Source organism: Panulirus ornatus, chromosome 55 (assembly GCF_036320965.1).
Source record: "Panulirus ornatus isolate Po-2019 chromosome 55, ASM3632096v1, whole genome shotgun sequence".
Lineage (NCBI taxonomy): Eukaryota > Metazoa > Arthropoda > Malacostraca > Decapoda > Palinuridae > Panulirus > Panulirus ornatus.
Window position 1 is genome coordinate 14,287,395 of NC_092278.1, and position 18,255 is coordinate 14,305,649.

At 40.6% G+C, this 18,255-nt stretch overlaps 1 protein-coding gene across 3 annotated transcripts in view; it reads right to left on the reverse strand.

Annotated features, from left to right (window-relative positions):
* Positions 1-2,609: 2,609 nt before the first annotated feature.
* Positions 2,610-18,255, reverse strand: part of LOC139765464 (INO80 complex subunit B) — a 64,384-nt gene continuing 48,738 nt past the window's right edge. For 2 of the 3 annotated variants that reach the window (XM_071692841.1, XM_071692840.1), the window contains exon 7: positions 2,610-4,505. In XM_071692841.1, the coding sequence (XP_071548942.1) occupies positions 4,361-4,505 (145 nt within the window). In that variant the 3' untranslated portion in view covers positions 2,610-4,360. Of the gene's footprint in view, positions 4,506-11,400; positions 11,472-18,255 lie in introns of all 3 variants that reach the window. The other variant, XM_071692842.1, reaches the window with a different exon arrangement.

Consider the following 18,255-nt stretch of genomic DNA (forward strand, 5'->3'; position numbering starts at 1 on the left):
GCATGCACAGTGCATTAGACTTTGGGAAGCAATATGGTTTTAGGAGTGGTAGAGGATGTGAATCAGGTGTTTGCTTTGAAGAGTTTGTTGGAGAACTAGAAGAGGATTTTTATGTGGAATTTATGGATCTTGAAAAATCATATAAACTTGATGGAGATGCTGTATGGAAGGTGTTTTGAATATATGATGTAGGAGGAAAGCTGCAATGAGTGAGGAATTTGTCAAGAAAGTAAGGCATGTATGCAAGTACAAAAGAGGAGGATTAGTGGTTCTAGGTGAAGTTGGGTCTGCAGTGACGTGTGTATGTTGTCATCCTGGCTGTTTAATCAGTTTATGGATGGGATGGTGTGGTAGGTAAGTGAGGATTGTGGAAAATGGGGTAGGTCTGTTGTATGTTTGGGATAGGGATGCTTAGAAGATGAGTCAGAAGTGGCTTGCTGATTACAGCTATGGTTTCAGACTCGATGGAGGAGCTGTAGAAGCTGGCAGCTGAGTTTGGGAGAGTGTGTGACAGTTAATGTATATAAAAGCAAGGTTATTAAGTTTAGCAGGGGAGAATGACAGATTGATTGGAGTGTGAGTTTGAATGGAGAGAAACTGGAGGAAGTGGAGTGTTGTAGGCACCTGAAAGTGTATATGGCAGTGTATGTAACCATGGGAGCTGAAATGAGCAACAGAGTGGATGAGAGGGCTATGGTCCTGGGCTCATTGAAGAGTGTGTTGAAAGACGGGGCACTTTCTTTAAGGGCAAAGATTGGTATGGTTAATGGCATCTTAGTCCCAGAGTTTTTGTTAGGATGCAAGGTGTGGGCCCATGATAAAATAGTGGATACAGCGGCAATGAAATTCTTGAGGTCATATGTGATGTGAGGATGGTTGATCACATAAGAATTGCAGGGGCTGCAGCAGCTTCTGAAAAGTGGGGGGCTCAGTGGAGCAAAAGCTTTCACACCATACTACAGTCCTATACAAGTAAGTCTAAACAGAATGAGGGCTGAGCCCCCTGCTTTTCAAAGTGGGGAGCTTCTTCACACACACACACACACACACACACACACACACACACACACACACACACACACCCCGTGCCACCACCACTGAATTGATAGGTTATGAAAGAGATGTGGTAGTAAGAAGGCTATTGCTGAGAGAGTTAAGAGGGTATGCTGAAATTGTTTGGGTATAAGTAGTGGATGGATGAGGCTAGGCTGATTGAGAGCATATTTTTGTCAAAGGTGGAGAGGACAATGAGAAGAGGGAAGGCTAAATTGGACATGGAATGATGAAGAGAAAAGGCTGTGATTGCTCATGGCATGAACATGCAGGAAGCAGTAAAGCATGCAAGGGACAGTATGACTTGAAGCTATGTGGTATACCGTGGGTGACAAGCTGTTAATGGACTGAACTAGGGCATATAAAGTGGTCAGGGGAAAAGCATGGAAAGGTTTGTGGATATGGTGCATTATAAATGAAAGCTTGTGAGTGAAAGAGATCATTCTTTGCCTGTTTCAAGCAATATCCTCTCAAATGTGGACAACAGCAGGGCAGTTGAGGAGTAGTTGTTCATTGTCTTCATCTTTAACATATCTTAGTACATGTGAAATCAATATTTGTAATGTTCAAGATGATTGGTGTCTCCTCTGTGTAGACAAGGTAGTGTAACTCATAAATGTCAGAGGAGTGTCATCATAAAAGTTTTTTTATCTATTGGCGTTAAGACTTTAGTTATGGATCCAGTTATTAAATGCTGGTCAATTCTGTTTTGTCAGTGTTGTATTCGATAAGAGTGTGGGCATCATTGAGTATAGGTTGCTAAAGCTTGAGGCATTGGTGATCTTTATATTTCAGCTTTGGATTTTGATGGTAGTCTGTAAATTGGTTTGGATGGGAGGGGTCATGTGCTTTGCAAAGAATTGTGTACCAAGAGTGTTGAGGTGGGATTGTATTAGGAGTCTTTTTGTTTAATTAGATAGTAGTTAGGTGTTGGTGGTTGCTAAGCAGAGTGATTCATTTTTAAGCTGTTTTACATGGTAAGTAGTTTTGTATGACCAGAGTGAAGCATATGATTCATTTGTAGAAGATACTGATGTATACTTGTCTAAAGCTGATGGTAATACAGGTTGAGTATATCTTATCTGAAATGCTTGGAACCAGAAGTTTATCAGATTTTGAATTTTTTTGGAATTTTGAATATTTGCATATACATAATGAGATATCTTGGGAATGGGACCCCAAGTCTAAACACAAAATCCATTTATGTTTCATATACACCTTATATACATAGCCTAAAGGTAATTTATACAATTTTTTAATAATTTTGTGCTAAAACAAAGTTTGTGTAACACTGAACCATCAAAAAGCTAAGGTGTCACGACTTCAGCCACCCATGTGGACGATCTTGTGGTTGTTTGGCATCACTTTCATGCCTGACTCTGAATTTATATGCTACTGAGAAGCAATACAATGAAAAAATAATGGGTTTAGGGTAACTAAGCAGCACAGTAGCATCAACAGAATAACAGTATCATCTGTTAAACAATAACAACAAACAACTGCAGGTTTTCAGTTTCCACCTATGACGATGTGTTCTGATTAAAAGGTACACTGTATTTTATTTTTTTTAGGTTTTATTTGATAGAAAGACAAATAGGCATTTAATTTGATTACAGGTAAATAAATGTAATGAAAACTTACTGAGAAAAATTTCAATTCAATAATGTTGCTGGTCATGTTATGCTCAGACATGGCATTGTAGGTGATGAAATTCAGATTTCACATGAAAATAAAAAAATAAAAATTGATCTCTGCTTACTAAAGAAGATAAATGCAGCAACAAACACTAGAACTACATATGGCCTGAGAAACTTAAGGGAAAGGGTACATCACTGTTGACATCATCGCGAGAAGGGGCATCAGAAGTTAAGGGATCTGGAAGTGGGTCCTCTAGGGTTGAGGTATTCTGCTGGATGGCTTTTTTAAATGTTTCCTCCAGAGTCATCTGCCTCATTAACAATGGTTTTTGTCTTAGGAGTCTCTCTCTGATTTTATAAACTGACATGATTTCTTGTTCTGTTATGAATGCATGCTGCTCTAGTCCTTCAGCAAGTCCATCACACATTTTCACCATGTCGTCTGTAGTTACTTTTTCAGCAGTGTTAACAAAATAATCCCTATCATCTCTCTTATCACGATCACCTTAATTCAGAACCGTTTCACTATTATCCATAGGGGTATCTTCCAGGCCTTTTGTAACAAACTGGCACTGAGTGTCAGAGCCCAGTATGAGCCAGAGGAATTTTCCATTTGTAATATGTTGCTGCTCAAAAAGTCTTAGATTCTGGAGCAGTTAAGATTAGAGATGATCAACCTGTTTATGTTTTGAAGGAATTCAGTTTTAGTTTTGGCCTTTGTGTGTGTTGTAGGGAGTGGGTCATTTGTGATGTATACGTAGAGTTTTGTTGTATAAGAGTGGTGATCATTCAGGGTTATTGGTTGACGAAGGTTGCATTCATGTTTGTCAGTGGTGAAGATTCGGTGGATTTTAGTTGGGAATGAGATTTTTTCAGAGTCATTGTTAGTGTTGTGATGTAGTTCTGCATGTTTGTTATTTTTGCTTGTATAGTGTAAGGGCACAGTTGTGTAATTGATGGTTATTTACATATGAGAAGTCTTTCATGTTGCTTTGTAGGGGGTTGTAGAAAGGTTGCATTGGAAGAAAATGCAGGAAGTTGGATAAATAATTTCTTGTGGGACTTGGTTGTAGAGTTTGAAGTTTTTTGGTGACCGAAGTTGACGGTTTTTTTGGTGACCAAATATTGATGTTGGCTTGCTGCTTTTTAAAGTATTTTTATGTAATGTTGAGCATCATCTACAACAAAAGAGAATATGTCAGGTTTAGTGTTGATAGCTTTTTTTTTCTATTCTATTGATACTTTTACAGAATGGTTGGGTGTGGATTTTTTTGGTTTGAGTCACACTATTACTAGCAAAGTGTTTCTTTAATACAAATTAGACTGACAAGTTTACAACTAATTCTATTTCTTATAACACTAGTTTATATTACTGTATATTACTTCAGCACATCAGTAAAATGTAATACAGCTGTACATAGTCGTCGTCTTGATTTTTGTCTGTATAAAAATTATTTCACTGCTAAGAAGATTGTTGATTGTAACCTGATATTCCTGTTGTATGGTATTATTTACCATACAGACCACACCTCAGCAGAAAGTAAAATTTGAAACCTCAATACATGATCTTGATGTAAGGTTTAAAGTGTCCTTATTGATTAATGTACCCATTGTAATCATAAGATTAAGCCTCAATATAGTAATTTATTTTTTATATATATATATATGTTTCATGATACAATAAAAGGTTTATGGAGAGACATGTTGACTTTATAACACTCAAGACTGCAGAGTGGCACACCAGTTTTGGAGCACGAATATTTCTTTTGATTGGAGCAACCAGGAACACCACACAATTTTACCGCTGGTTTTTCTCTGTAATGACATCAAAACTTTTGAGAACATTGTGATTTTATATATAATATGCATGAAGAGGCAAAATGAGGGAGAGAAGCCCAGAGCAGGGAGCTTAGAGATAAGACCCTGATGCCACACCCTGTCAAAAGCCTTAGATATGCCGAGGGCAACTACACATGACTCCCCTAAATCTTTCAGTTGATCTCTCCTTATGGAAGCCATACTGGTGATGAGAGAAGACTGTGATTTTTGAGGTGTTTAAGGATATGGGAGTCAAGGAGGTATTCAAACACTTTGGAAATGGTAGATGTCAAAGCAATAGGACAATAGTTAGAGGGTTCAGAATGGTCACCCTTCTTGGGCATGGGATGTCTCAATGCATGTTTCCATGGAGAAAGAAAAGTTTTGATTTTTAAGCAGAAATGGAACAGATGCATTTAGAGGCACACTTTTTCTGTACATGGGGATTTATGCCATCAGGACCAAAAGCCTTGCTTAAGTCTAGAGAAAGAAGCGCTTTTCAGCCAGTCCTAAAAGAGATTATGGAAAGAGGTATAGGATTAGTAAGAGGAGCATCAGGGAGTGAAGGAATGTTAAAGTCATCCAAGGTGACTAGAAAGACCTATCACTGGAAGACAAGGAGAGGTTATCACCCTTCCTCTGAATAAAGGAATGCTTCACCTCACGGATAACATGCTTGCATTGATTACGGGCAGTGATAAAAGCTGAATGGGAGCCAGAGGAAGGAGAATTTTCAAGCCCGATATTCATGATGCCTTAGAATGGCCTCAGAATAGGAACAGTTGAACCATGGATTGGATGAAGAGGTTGTCTTGGAGGAAGAGGGGATGAATGCTTCCATTCCCAAGAATAACCTCTGCTATGCTTTTGGTGGAGCTAGAAGCATCACCACATAAGAGACAGTAATTTACCCAGGGAAAGTCAGAAAAGAAGTTACATAAATTATTCTAGTTAGCTTTGTTGAGGTGCCAGTATTTACACTCAGAACAGGCTGCTGGAGGGGGAGGTACTATGAGTGTTATGAACCAACTGGGAGTGATATTGTGTATTTATAATGGGATGGACTAGAGATGAAAAACAAATCCAGAATATTATGAAAGTGGTCACAGCAGTCAGGGGGTAGGGTGGGAGATAATTTGCTCCAAATCATTAAGAATGGTGAGACCATGAGGGCTTTGATCCCTCCACCATCTGTATAGGTGAAATTCAACCATTCCCTATGGAGAACTTTGAAATCCATGAGGTAGAGGATCTAGACTTGTGGGTGAGAGGATGTCTTAGTCTCATGGCAGGACCTCAGACAGTCAAAGAAGGATATAAAATTTGTAGAATTAGGAGAGCAATAGGAGAAACAGGAAAATTGTGGTTGAAGGTGACAGACCATGAGCCACATAACATCAAAGTTTGGGGACTCAAGGTCCTTGAGGCATGCATTTAAAAAGAGAAGATTAAATGATATTTCTCTTGATCAAGGATTTACAGTTAATAACTGAATTAGCATTACTCCAGTCAATGCAATGGTAATAATTTCTAATACAATTCTTCTCCTGTTCTTATATTTATGTTGCTTAAGTCTAACACAGATATCCTCACCAGCCTGCCCAATCTAAAGCATTTTATAGCTTTCACAAGGTATTCTTTAAACATAGCCTGTAGAATTTTCTGTAGAGTTTTCAACTGAGAAATTCTTTTTAGTATTATTATTGCTGCATGCTACATTTACACTGAAGGATTTAAGCAACCTGGGGAGTAAAATTAAATTATCACTAAATGGGAGAACTAAAAGATTCTTAGTATCAAAGGGAGGTTTGGGTTTAACTGTAAAATTATTTCAAATTTGACCAAGAGAAATATTGAATCTACTTTTATTTTATATACACAAAAAACTAACATGAATATTAGTGAAGATCCATATAAACTGGATAGCTCTGTCGTAGGCAAAATTTATAAACAGTTCCCTGTCCTGTCCACATAATGAAATTTTATGACAAGCATGGTACCAGACCTGAACACCACCAACCCAAATATCATCAACTGAAATACTTGTTTACCAAAAGCTTCTTTGCTCTACCTCTTCTTTTGTATATAAACTGACTGGTCTAAGTCTTCTATCTCATACTTGTATATCCCCTTATGATGTGATCATTATACAAAAGTACACTTGGGAACATATCATGTTTCATATTCCTCGTAGTATACATAGTATACGCATGTAAGTAGGAGAGATGGCCAGAGAGCATTATTGGATTACATGTTAATTGATAGGCGTGTGAAAGAGAGACTTTTGGATGTGCTGAGGCAAAAGTGAAGATTTGTAGAGGTTTTCAGAAAAGAGAGGATGTTGGGGTGAAGAGAGTGGTGAAAGTAAGTGAGCTTGGAAAGGAGACTTGTGTGAGGAAGAACCAGGAGGGACTGAGTGCAGAATGGAAAAAGGTGAGAGCAAAGGACGTAAGGGGAGTGGTTGAGGAATGGGATGCATTTAGGGAAGCAGTAATGGCTTGTGCAAAAGACCCTTGCGGCATGAGAAGCATGGGAGGTGTGCAGATTAGAAAGGGTAGTGAGTGGTGGGATGAAGAAGTAAGATTATTAGTGAAAGAGAAGAGAGAGGCATTTCGATGATTTTTGCTGGGAAATAGTGCAAATGAGTGGGAGATGTATAAAAGAAAGAGGCAAGAGGTCAAGAGAAAGGTGCAAGAGGTGAAAAGAGAGCAAATGAGAGTTGGGATGAGAGAGTATCATTAAATATTGGGGAGAATAAAAAGATGTTTTGGAAGGAGGTAAATAAAGTGCGTAAGACAAGAGAACAAATGGGAACATCGGGGAAGGGGGCTAATGGGGAGGTAATGACAAGTAGTGGTGATGGGAGAAGGAGATAGAGTGAGTATATTGAAGGTTTGTTGAATGTGTTAGATGATAGAGTGGCAGATATAGGGTGTTTTGGTCAAGGTGGTGTGTGAAGTGAGAAAGTCAGGGAGAATGATTTGGTAAACAGAGAAGAGGTAGTGAAAGCTGTGCAGAAGGTGAAAGCAGGTATTGCAGTGAAATTTATCAAAAAGGGGTGACTGTGTTGTTGACTGGTTGAGGATATTCATTGTATGTATGGCTCATGGTGAAGTGCCTGAGGATTGGCGGAATGCATGCATGCATGCATAGTGCCATTGTACAAAGGCAAAGGGGATAAAGGTGAGTGTTCAAATTACATAGGTATAAGTTTGTTGAGTATTCCTGGGAAATTATATGGGAGGGTATTGATTGAGAGGGTGAAGGCATGTACAGAATATCTGACTGGGGTAGAGCAGTGTGGTTTCAGAAGTGGGAGAGGAAGTGTGGATCAGGTGTTTGCTTTGAAGAATGTATGTGAGAAATACTTAGAAAAACAAATGGATTTGTATGTAGCACTTATGGATCTGGAGAATGCATATGATACTGGTGTGGGAGGCAAGTTGCTGGAAGCAGTGAAAAGTTTTTATCGAGGATGTAAGGCATGTGAACGAGTAGGAAGAGAGGAAAGTGACTGGCTCTCAGTGAATGTCGGTTTGCGGCAAGGGTGCATGACGTCTCCATGGTTGTTTAATTTGTTTATGAATGGGGTTGTTAGGGAGGTGAATGCAAGAGTTTTGGAGAGAGGGGCAAGTATGCAGTCTGTTGTGGATGACAGGGTTTGGGAAGTGAGTCAGTTGTTGTTCGCTGATGATACAGCACTGGTGGTGATTCGGGTGAGAAACTACAGAAGCTGGTGACTGAGTTTGGTAAAGCGTGTGAAGGAAGAAAGCTGAGAGTAATGTGAATAAGAGCAAGGTTATCAGGGACAGTAGGGTTGAGGGACAAGTCAATTGGGAAGTAAGTTTAAATAGAGAAAAACTGGAGGAAGTCAAGTGTTATAGATATCTGGGAGTGGATTTGGTAGCAGATGGAACCATGGAAGAGGAAGTGAGTCACAGGGTGGGGGAGGGGGCAAAAGTTCTGGGAGCATTGAAAAATATGTGGAAGGCGAGAGTGTTATCTCAGAGAGCAAAAATGGGTATGTTTGAAGGAACAGTGGTTCCAACAAGTTATGTGGTTGCAAGGTGTGGGCTATAGATAAGGTTGTGTGGAAGAGGGTGGATGTGTTGGATATGAGATGTTTAAGGACAATATGTGGTGTGAGGTGGTGTGATTGAGTAAGTAATGAAAGGGTAAAAGAGATGTGTGGTAATAAAAAGAGTGAGGTTGAGAGAGCAGATGAGGGTGTATTGAAATGATTTGGTCACATGGAGAGAATGAGTGAGGAAAGATTGATAAAGAGGATACATGTGTCAGAGGTGGAGGGAATGAGAAGTGGGAGACCAGACTGGAGGTGGAAGGATGGAGTGAAAAAATTTTGAGCGATCGGGGCCTGAACATGCAGGAGGATGAAAGGCATGCAAAGGATAGAGTGAATCAGAATGATGTGGTATACTGGGTCGACGTGCTGTCAATGGATTGAACCAGGGCATGTGAAGCGTCTGGGGTAAACCATGGAAAGTTTTGTGGGGCCTGGATGTGGAAAGGGAGCTGTGGTTTTGGTGCATTATACATGACAGCTAGAGACTGAGTGGAGCGAATGTGGCCTTTGTTGTCTTTTCCTAGTGCTACCTCACGCGTGTGCAGGGGGAGAGGTTTGTCATTTCATGTGTGGCAGGGGTGGCAACGGGAATGAATAAAGGCAGCAAGTATGAATTATGTACATACGTGTGTATAAATGTATATGTCTGTGTATGTATATATATGTATACATTGAAATGTATAGGTATGTATATATGCATGTGTGGACGTGTTTGTCATTTCATGTGTGGCGGGGTGGCAACGGGAATGAATAAAGGCAGCAAGTATGAATTATGTACATACGTGTGTATAAATGTATATGTCTGTGTATGTATATATATGTATACATTGAAATGTATAGGTATGTATATATGCATGTGTGGACGTGTACGTATATACATGTGTATGTGGGTGGGTTGGACCATTCTATCGTTTCTTTTCTTGCACTACCTTGCTAATGCGGGAGACAGCGACAAAGTATAATGAATAAATAAATATTATTATTATGACTGGTTGGTAAGGTTATTTAATGTATGTATGACTCATGGTGAGGTGCCTGAGGATTGGCGGAATGCGTGCATAGTGCCATTGTACAAAGGCAAAGGGGATAAGAGTGAGTGCTCAAATTACAGAGGTATAAGTTTGTTGAGTATTCCTGGTAAATTATATGGGAGGGTATTGATTGAGAGGGTGAAGGCATGTACAGAGCATCAGATTGGGGAAGAGCAGTGTGGTTTCAGAAGTGGTAGAGGATGTGTGGATCAGGTGTTTGCTTTGAAGAATGTATGTGAGAAATACTTAGAAAAGCAAATGGATTTGTATGTAGCATTTATGGATCTGGAGAAGGCATATGATAGAGTTGATAGAGATGCTCTGTGGAAGGTATTAAGAATATATGGTGTGGGAGGAAAGTTGTTAGAAGCAGTGAAAAGTTTTTATCGAGGATGTAAGGCATGTGTACGTGTAGGAAGAGAGGAAAGTGATTGGTTCTCAGTGAATGTAGGTTTGCGGCAGGGGTGTGTGATGTCTCCATGGTTGTTTAATTTGTTTATGGATGGGGTTGTTAGGGAGGTAAATGCAAGAGTTTTGGAAAGAGGGGCAAGTATGAAGTCTGTTGGGGATGAGAGAGCTTGGGAAGTGAGTCAGTTGTTGTTCGCTGATGATACAGCGCTGGTGGCTGATTCATGTGAGAAACTGCAGAAGCTGGTGACTGAGTTTGGAAAAGTGTGTGGAAGAAGAAAGTTAAGAGTAAATGTGAATAAGAGCAAGGTTATTAGGTACAGTAGGGTTGAGGGTCAAGTCAATTGGGAGGTGAGTTTGAATGGAGAAAAACTGGAGGAAGTGAAGTGTTTTAGATATCTGGGAGTGGATCTGGCAGCGGATGGAACCATGGAAGCGGAAGTGGATCATAGGGTGGGGGAGGGGGCGAAAATCCTGGGGGCCTTGAAGAATGTGTGGAAGTCGAGAACATTATCTCGGAAAGCAAAAATGGGTATGTTTGAAGGAATAGTGGTTCCAACAATGTTGTATGGTTGCGAGGCGTGGGCTATGGATAGAGTTGTGCGCAGGAGGATGGATGTGCTGGAAATGAGATGTTTGAGGACAATGTGTGGTGTGAGGTGGTTTGACCGAGTGAGTAACGTAAGGGTAAGAGAGATGTGTGGAAATAAAAAGAGCGTGGTTGAGAGAGCAGAAGAGGGTGTTTTGAAGTGGTTTGGGCACATGGAGAGGATGAGTGAGGAAAGATTGACCAAGAGGATATATGTGTCGGAGGTGGAGGGAACAAGGAGAAGAGGGAGACCAAATTGGAGGTGGAAAGATGGAGTGAAAAAGATTTTGTGTGATCAGGGCCTGAACATGCAGGAGGGTGAAAGGAGGGCAAGGAATAGAATGAATTGGAGCGATGTGGTATACCGGGGTTGACGTGCTGTCAGTGGATTGAAGCAAGGCATGTGAAGCGTCTGGGGTAAACCATGGAAAGCTGTGTAGGTATGTATATTTGCGTGTGTGGACGTATGTATATACATGTGTATGGGGGGGGTTGGGCCATTTCTTTCGTCTGTTTCCTTGCGCTACCTCGCAAACGCGGGAGACAGCGACAAAGTATAATAAAAAAAAAAATAAAAATATATTATTATTATTATAAATTTTTTATTATAATGCTTGATCACCGTTTCCTGCATTAGTGAGGTAGTGCCAGGAAACAGGTGAAGAAAGACCCATCCATTCATATACACAAACACATATACATATATGCACATACATATACCTATGTACATACATACACATATCAACATAAACATACATACACATACATATATACACTTACCCTCATCCATTCCAGCACCACCCTGCCCGACAGGAAACAGCATTGCCACCCCTGCGTCAGTGAGGTAGCACCTGGAAACAGACAAAGAAAGGCCACATCTGCTCACACTCATTCTCTAGGTATCATGTGTAATGCACCAAAACCACAGCTCCCTACTCACATCAAGGCCCCAAAGACCATTCCATGCTTAACCCTGGACATTTCACATGCCCTGGTTCAGTCCATTGACAGCACATCGACCCCAGTATACCACATTTTTTCAATTCACTCTATTCTGTGCACACCTTTCACCCTCCTGCATGTTCAAGCAACAACCACTCAAAATCTTATTCACTCCTTCCTTCCTCCTACACTTTGGTCTCCTGCTTCTTGATCTCTCCACCTCTAACACATATATCTTCTTTGTCAATCTTTCCTCACTCATTCTCTCCATATGTCCAAACCATTTCAACACACCTTCTTCTGCTCTCAACCACACTGTTTATTTCCACACACCTCTCTTATCCTTTCATTACTTATTCAATCAAACCACCTCGCACCACATATTGTCCTCAAACATTTAATTTCCAACACATCCACCCTCCTCGCAACCATATATTGTTGGAACTACCATTCTTCAAACATACCCATTTTTGCTCTCCAAGATAATGATCTCTTTTTTAACTTATTCTTTATCAATCCCAGAACTTCACCCCCTCCCCCATCTCCTAGATATCTAAAACACTTTACTTCCTCCAATTTTTCTCCACTTAAACTTACATCCCAACTAACTTGTCCCTCAACCCTGCTGAACCAAATAATCTTGCACTTATTCACATTTATTCTCAACTTTCTCCTTTCACACACTTTTCCATACTCAGTAACCAACTTCTGCAGTTTCTCACTTGAATCAGCCACCAAAGCTTTATTGCTGGCAAACAACAACTGACTCACTTCCCAGGCCCTCTCATCCCCAACATCTGCATACTCGCCTCTTTCTCCAAAACTTACATTTACCTCCATAAACAAATTGAACAGTTAAGGTGACATCACACACCATTGCTGTGACCATCTCTCACTGAGAACCAATCACTCTTCTCTCTTCCTACTCATACACATGCCTTACACCCTTGATAAAAACTTCTCTGCTTCAAGCAGCTCACTTCCCACACCATATAATCTTAGGACCTTCCACAAAGCATCTTTATCAATCCTGTCATATGCCTTCTCCAGATCCATAAATGCCACATACAAATCCACCCATTTTTCTAAGTATTTCTAACATACATTCATTAAAGTAAACACCTAATCCACACATCCTCCACCACTTCTGAAACCACACTGCTCCTCCCCAATCTGATGCTCTTTACATGCATTCACCATGTCAATCAATACAATCGCATACAATTTTCTAGGTATACTCAACAAACTCATGCCTCTGTAGAATACTCACCTTTATCTCCTTTACCTTTGCACAATGGCACTATACATATATTCCTCCAATCATCAGGCACTTCAACATGATCCATACAATGAAAATCCTTACCAACCAACCAACAGCAATAACATCCACTCCTGTCACCTTGCTGAATTTCATCTTCTACAAGGCCTTCACCACCTCTTCTCTCTTCACCAAACCACTCTCCCTGACTTACTCACTTTGCACACCACCTTGAACAATAAACCCTACACCTGCCACTCTATCATCTAACACATTCAATGATCTTTGAAAAATACTTGTTTCTTCACTACCAGTTATTACTTCCCCCCTTGACCTCTTCATTGTTGTTCCATTTTATTCTGTCTTCACACATTATTTACATCCTTCCAAAACATCTTTTTATTCTCCCTAAAGTTTAATGATACTCTCTCACTCCAACTCTCATTTGCCATTCATTTGCCCTCTTTTTCAACCCTTGCACCTTTCTCGACCTCCTGCCACTTTCTTTAATACATCTCCCAATCATTTGTACTCCTTTCTTGTAAGTATCATCCAAACACCTTGCGTTTCTCTTTCACTAACAACTTTACTTCTTCCTCCCACCACTCAATGCCCTTTCTAATCTACCCACCTCCCACCTTTCTCATGTCGCATGCATCTTTTGCACATGCCATCATGGCTTCCCTAAATACATCCCATTCCTCACCTACTCTCCTCACTTCATTTGCTCTCACCTTTTGCAATTCCACACTCAATCTCTCCTAGTACTTCCTCAAACAAGTGTCCTTTCCAAGCTCACTTACTCTCACCACTCTCTTCCCCCCAACAATCTCCCTTTCTTTTTGAAATCCTCTACAAATCTTCACCTTCACCTCCACAAGATAGTGATTAGACATCCCTGCAGCTGCCCCTCTCAGCAAGCACACTGACATCCAAAAGTCTCTTTCACACACCTATCAATTAACACTTAATCCAGTATAGCCCTTTGACCATCTCTCCTACTCACATGCATATATTTAGGTACATCTCTTTTTAAACAACATATTCCCATCACCAGTCTTTTTTCAGCACATAAATCCACAAGCTCTTCACCATTTCCATTCACATCATTGAATACCCCATGTACACCAATTATACCCTCCACTGCCACATTACTCACCTTTGCATTTAAATCACCCATCACTAATATCTGGTCTTGTGCACCAAAGCTGCTGATGCACTCACTCAGCTGCTCCCAGAACACTTTCCTTTCATGATCTTTCTTTTCATGACCAGTTGCATAAGTACCAATAATCATCCATCTTTCTCCATCCACTTTCAGTTTTACCCACAGCAATCTTGAATTTATTTTCTTACACTCTTATCACACACAACCAAAATCCTGCTTCAGTAGTAGTGTTACACCTTCCTTAGCTCTTGTCCTCTCACCAAACCGACTTTACTCCCAAGACTTTCCGAATCATTCTTCCCCTTTACCCTGAGCTTCATTTCACACAGAGCCAGGAGATCTAGGTTTCTTACCTCAAACATATTACCTATCTCTCCTTTCTTCTCATCTTGATTACATCCACACACATTCAGACACCCCAATCTAAGCCTTAAAGGAGGATAAGCACTCCTGTTTCCCTTGTTAGAAATTGAAATACAAGAAGGGGAGGGTTTCCAGCCCCTGGTTCTGGCCCCCTTTAGTTGCCTTTCATGACACATGGGGAACAAGTGGAAAGTATTCTTTCCCTGCATGTCGTAAAAGACAAATAAAAGGGGAGGGAAAGGGGGGGGGGCTGGAAATCCTCACTTCCAATCTTTTTTTTTTTTACTTTTCCTAAAGAAGAAACAGAGAAGGGACCCAAGTGAGGATTTTCCCTCTTAGGCTCAGTAGTCTGGTCTTAATGCTACCTTCCTAATGCAGAAAATGGCTAGTATAAAAAAAATATTTATATATTTATTTATTTATTACACTTTGTCGCTGTCTCCCATTAGCAAGGTAGCGCAAGGAAACGGAATACTCAACAAACTTATACCTCTATCCTTTATCCCCTTAGCCTTTGTACAATGGCACTATGCATGCATTCTGCCAATCCTCAAGCACTTCACCATGAGCCATACATACATTGAATATCCTCACCAACCAGTCAACAACACAGTCACCCCCTTTTTTAATAAATTCTACGCAATACCATCCAAACCTGCCGCCTTGCCGGCTTTCATCTTCCGCAAAGCTTACTACCTCTTCGCTGTTTACCAAATCATTCTCCCTGACCCTCTCACTTCACACACCACCTTGACCAAAACACCCTATATCTGCCACTCTATCATCAAACACATGTAACAAACCTTCAAAATACTCACTCCATCTCCTCACATCACGACTACTTGTTATCACCTCCCCATTAGCCCCCGTCACTGATGTTCCCATTTGTTCCCTTGTCTTACGCACTTTATTTACTTCCTTCCATAATATCTTTTTATTCTCCCTAAAATTCAAAGATACTGTCTCACCCCAGCTCTCATTTGCCCTCTTTTTCACCTCTTGCACCTTTCTCTTGACCTCCTGTCTCTTTCTTTTATACATCTCCCACTCATTTGTATTATTTCCCTGCAAAAATCATCCAAATGCCTCTCTTCTCTTTCACTAATAATCTTACTTCTTCATCCCACCACTCACTACCCTTTCTAATCTGCCCACCTCCCACGTTTTTCATGCCACAAGCATCTTTTGCGCAAGCCATGACTGCTTCCCTAAATCCATCCCATTTCTCAACCACTCCCCTTACGTCCTTTCTTCTAACCTTTTTCCATTTTGTACTCAGTCTCTCCTGGTACTTCCTCACACAAGTCTCCTTCCCAAGCTCACTTACTTTCACCACTCTCTTCACCCCAACATTCTCTCTTCTTTTCTGAAAACCTCTACAAATCTTCACCTTCGCCTTCACAAGATAATGATCAGACATCCCTCAAGTTGCACCTCTCAGCACATTAACATTTAAAAAGTCTCCCTTTCACGTGCCTATCAATCAACATGTAATCCAATAACGCTCTTTGGCCACCTCTTCTACTTACATACCTATAGTTATGTACATATATATTCTATTTATTTATTTATTTTGCTTTGTCGCTGTCTCCCGCGTTTGCAAGGTAGCGCAAGGAAACAGAAGAAAGAATGGCCCAACCCACCCACATACACATGTATATACATACATGTCCACACATGCACATATACATACCTATACATCTCAACGTATACATATATATACACACACAGACATATACATATATAAATATGTATATAAATCATACTGTCTGCCCTTTATTCATTCCCATCGCCACCCCGCCACACATGGAATAACAACACCCCCTCCCCACATGTGCGCGTGGTAGTGCTAGGAAAAGACAACAAAGGCCACATTCGTTCACACTCAGTCTTGAGATGTCATGTATAATGCACTGAAACCACAGCTTCCTTTCCATATCCAGGCCCCACAGAACTTTCCATGGTTTACCTCAGACACTTCACATGCCCTAGTTCAATCCATTGACAGCACGTCGACCCCGGTATACCACATCTTTCCAATTCACTCTATTCCTTGCATGCCTCTCACCCTCCTGCATGTCCAGGCCACAATCACTCAAAATCTTTTTCACTCCATCTTTCCACCTCCAATTTGGTCTCCCACTTCTCCTCATTCCCTCTACCTCTGACACATATATCCTCTTTGTCAATCTTTCCTCACTCATTCTCTCCATGTGACCAAACCATTTCAAAACACCCACTTCTGCTCCCTCAACCACACTCTTTTTATTACCACACATCTCTCTTACCCTTTCATTACTTACTTGATCAAACCATCTCACACCACATATACTCCCCAAACATCTCATTTCCAGCACATCCACCCTCCTTCGCACAACTCTATCTATAGCCTATGCCTCATAACCATATAACAGTGATGGAACTACTAATCCTTTAAACATACCCATTTTTGCTTTCCAAGATAACGTTCTCAACTTCCACACATTTTTCAATGCTCCCAGAATTTTCGCTCCCTCCCCCACCCTATGATTCACTTCCGCTTCCATGTTTCCATCCGCTGCCAAATCCAACCCCAGATATCTAAAACTCTTCACTTCCTTCAGTTTTTCTCCATTCAAACTTACCTCCCAATGGACTTGTCCCTCAACCCTACTGTACCTAATAATCTTACTGTTATTCACATTTACTCTCAGGTTTCTTCTTTCACACACTTTACCAAACTCAGTCACCAGCTCCTGCAGTTTCTCACATGAATCAGCCACCAGCGTTGTATCATCAGCAAACAACAACTGACTCACTTCCCAAGCTCTCTCATCCACAACAGACTGCATACTTGCCCCTCTTTCCAAAACTCTTGCATTCACCTCCCTAACAACCACATCCATAAACAAATTAAACAATCACGGAGACATCACGCACCCCTACCGCAAACCAACATTCACCGAGAACCAATCACTCTCCTCCCTTCCTACACATACACATGCCTTGCATCCTCGATAAAAACATTTCAATGCTTCTAACAAGTTACCTCCCACACCATATATTCTTAATAACTTCCACAGAGCATCTCTATCAACTCTATCATATGCCTTCTCCAGATCCATTAATGCTACGTACAAATCCATTTGCTTTCTAAGTATTTCTCACATACATTCTTCAAAGGAAACACCTGATCCACACATCCTCTACCACTTCTGAAACCACACTGCTCTTCCCCAATCTGATGCTCTGTACATGCCTTCACCCTCTCAATCAATACCCTACCATATAATTTCCAAGGAATACTCAGCAAACTTATACCTCTGTAATATATATATATATATATATATATATATATATATATATATATATATATATATATATACGCTACCTCGCAAACGCGGGAGACAGCGACAAAGCAAATAAATATATATATATATATATGGGCATGAGAAGAATGATCATGAGAGGCAAGTGTTTTGGGAGCAGCTGAATGAGTGTGTTAGTGGTTTTGATGCACGAGACCGGGTTATAGTGATGGGTGATTTGAATGCAAAGGTGAGTAATGTGGCAGTTGAGGGAATAATTGGTATGCATGGGGTGTTCAGTGTTGTAAATGGAAATGGTGAAGAGCTTGTAGATTTATGTGCTGAAAAAGGACTGGTGATTGGGAATACCTGGTTTAAAAAGCGAGATATACATAAGTATATGTATGTAAGTAGGAGAGATGGCCAGAGAGCATTATTGGATTACGTGTTAATTGACAGGCGCGCGAAAGAGAGACTTTTGGATGTTAATGTGCTGAGAGGTGCAACTGGAGGGATGTGTGATCATTATCTTGTGGAGGCTAAGGTGAAGATTTGTATGGGTTTTCAGAAAAGAAGAGTGAATGTTGGGGTGAAGAAGGTGGTGAGAGTAAGTGAGC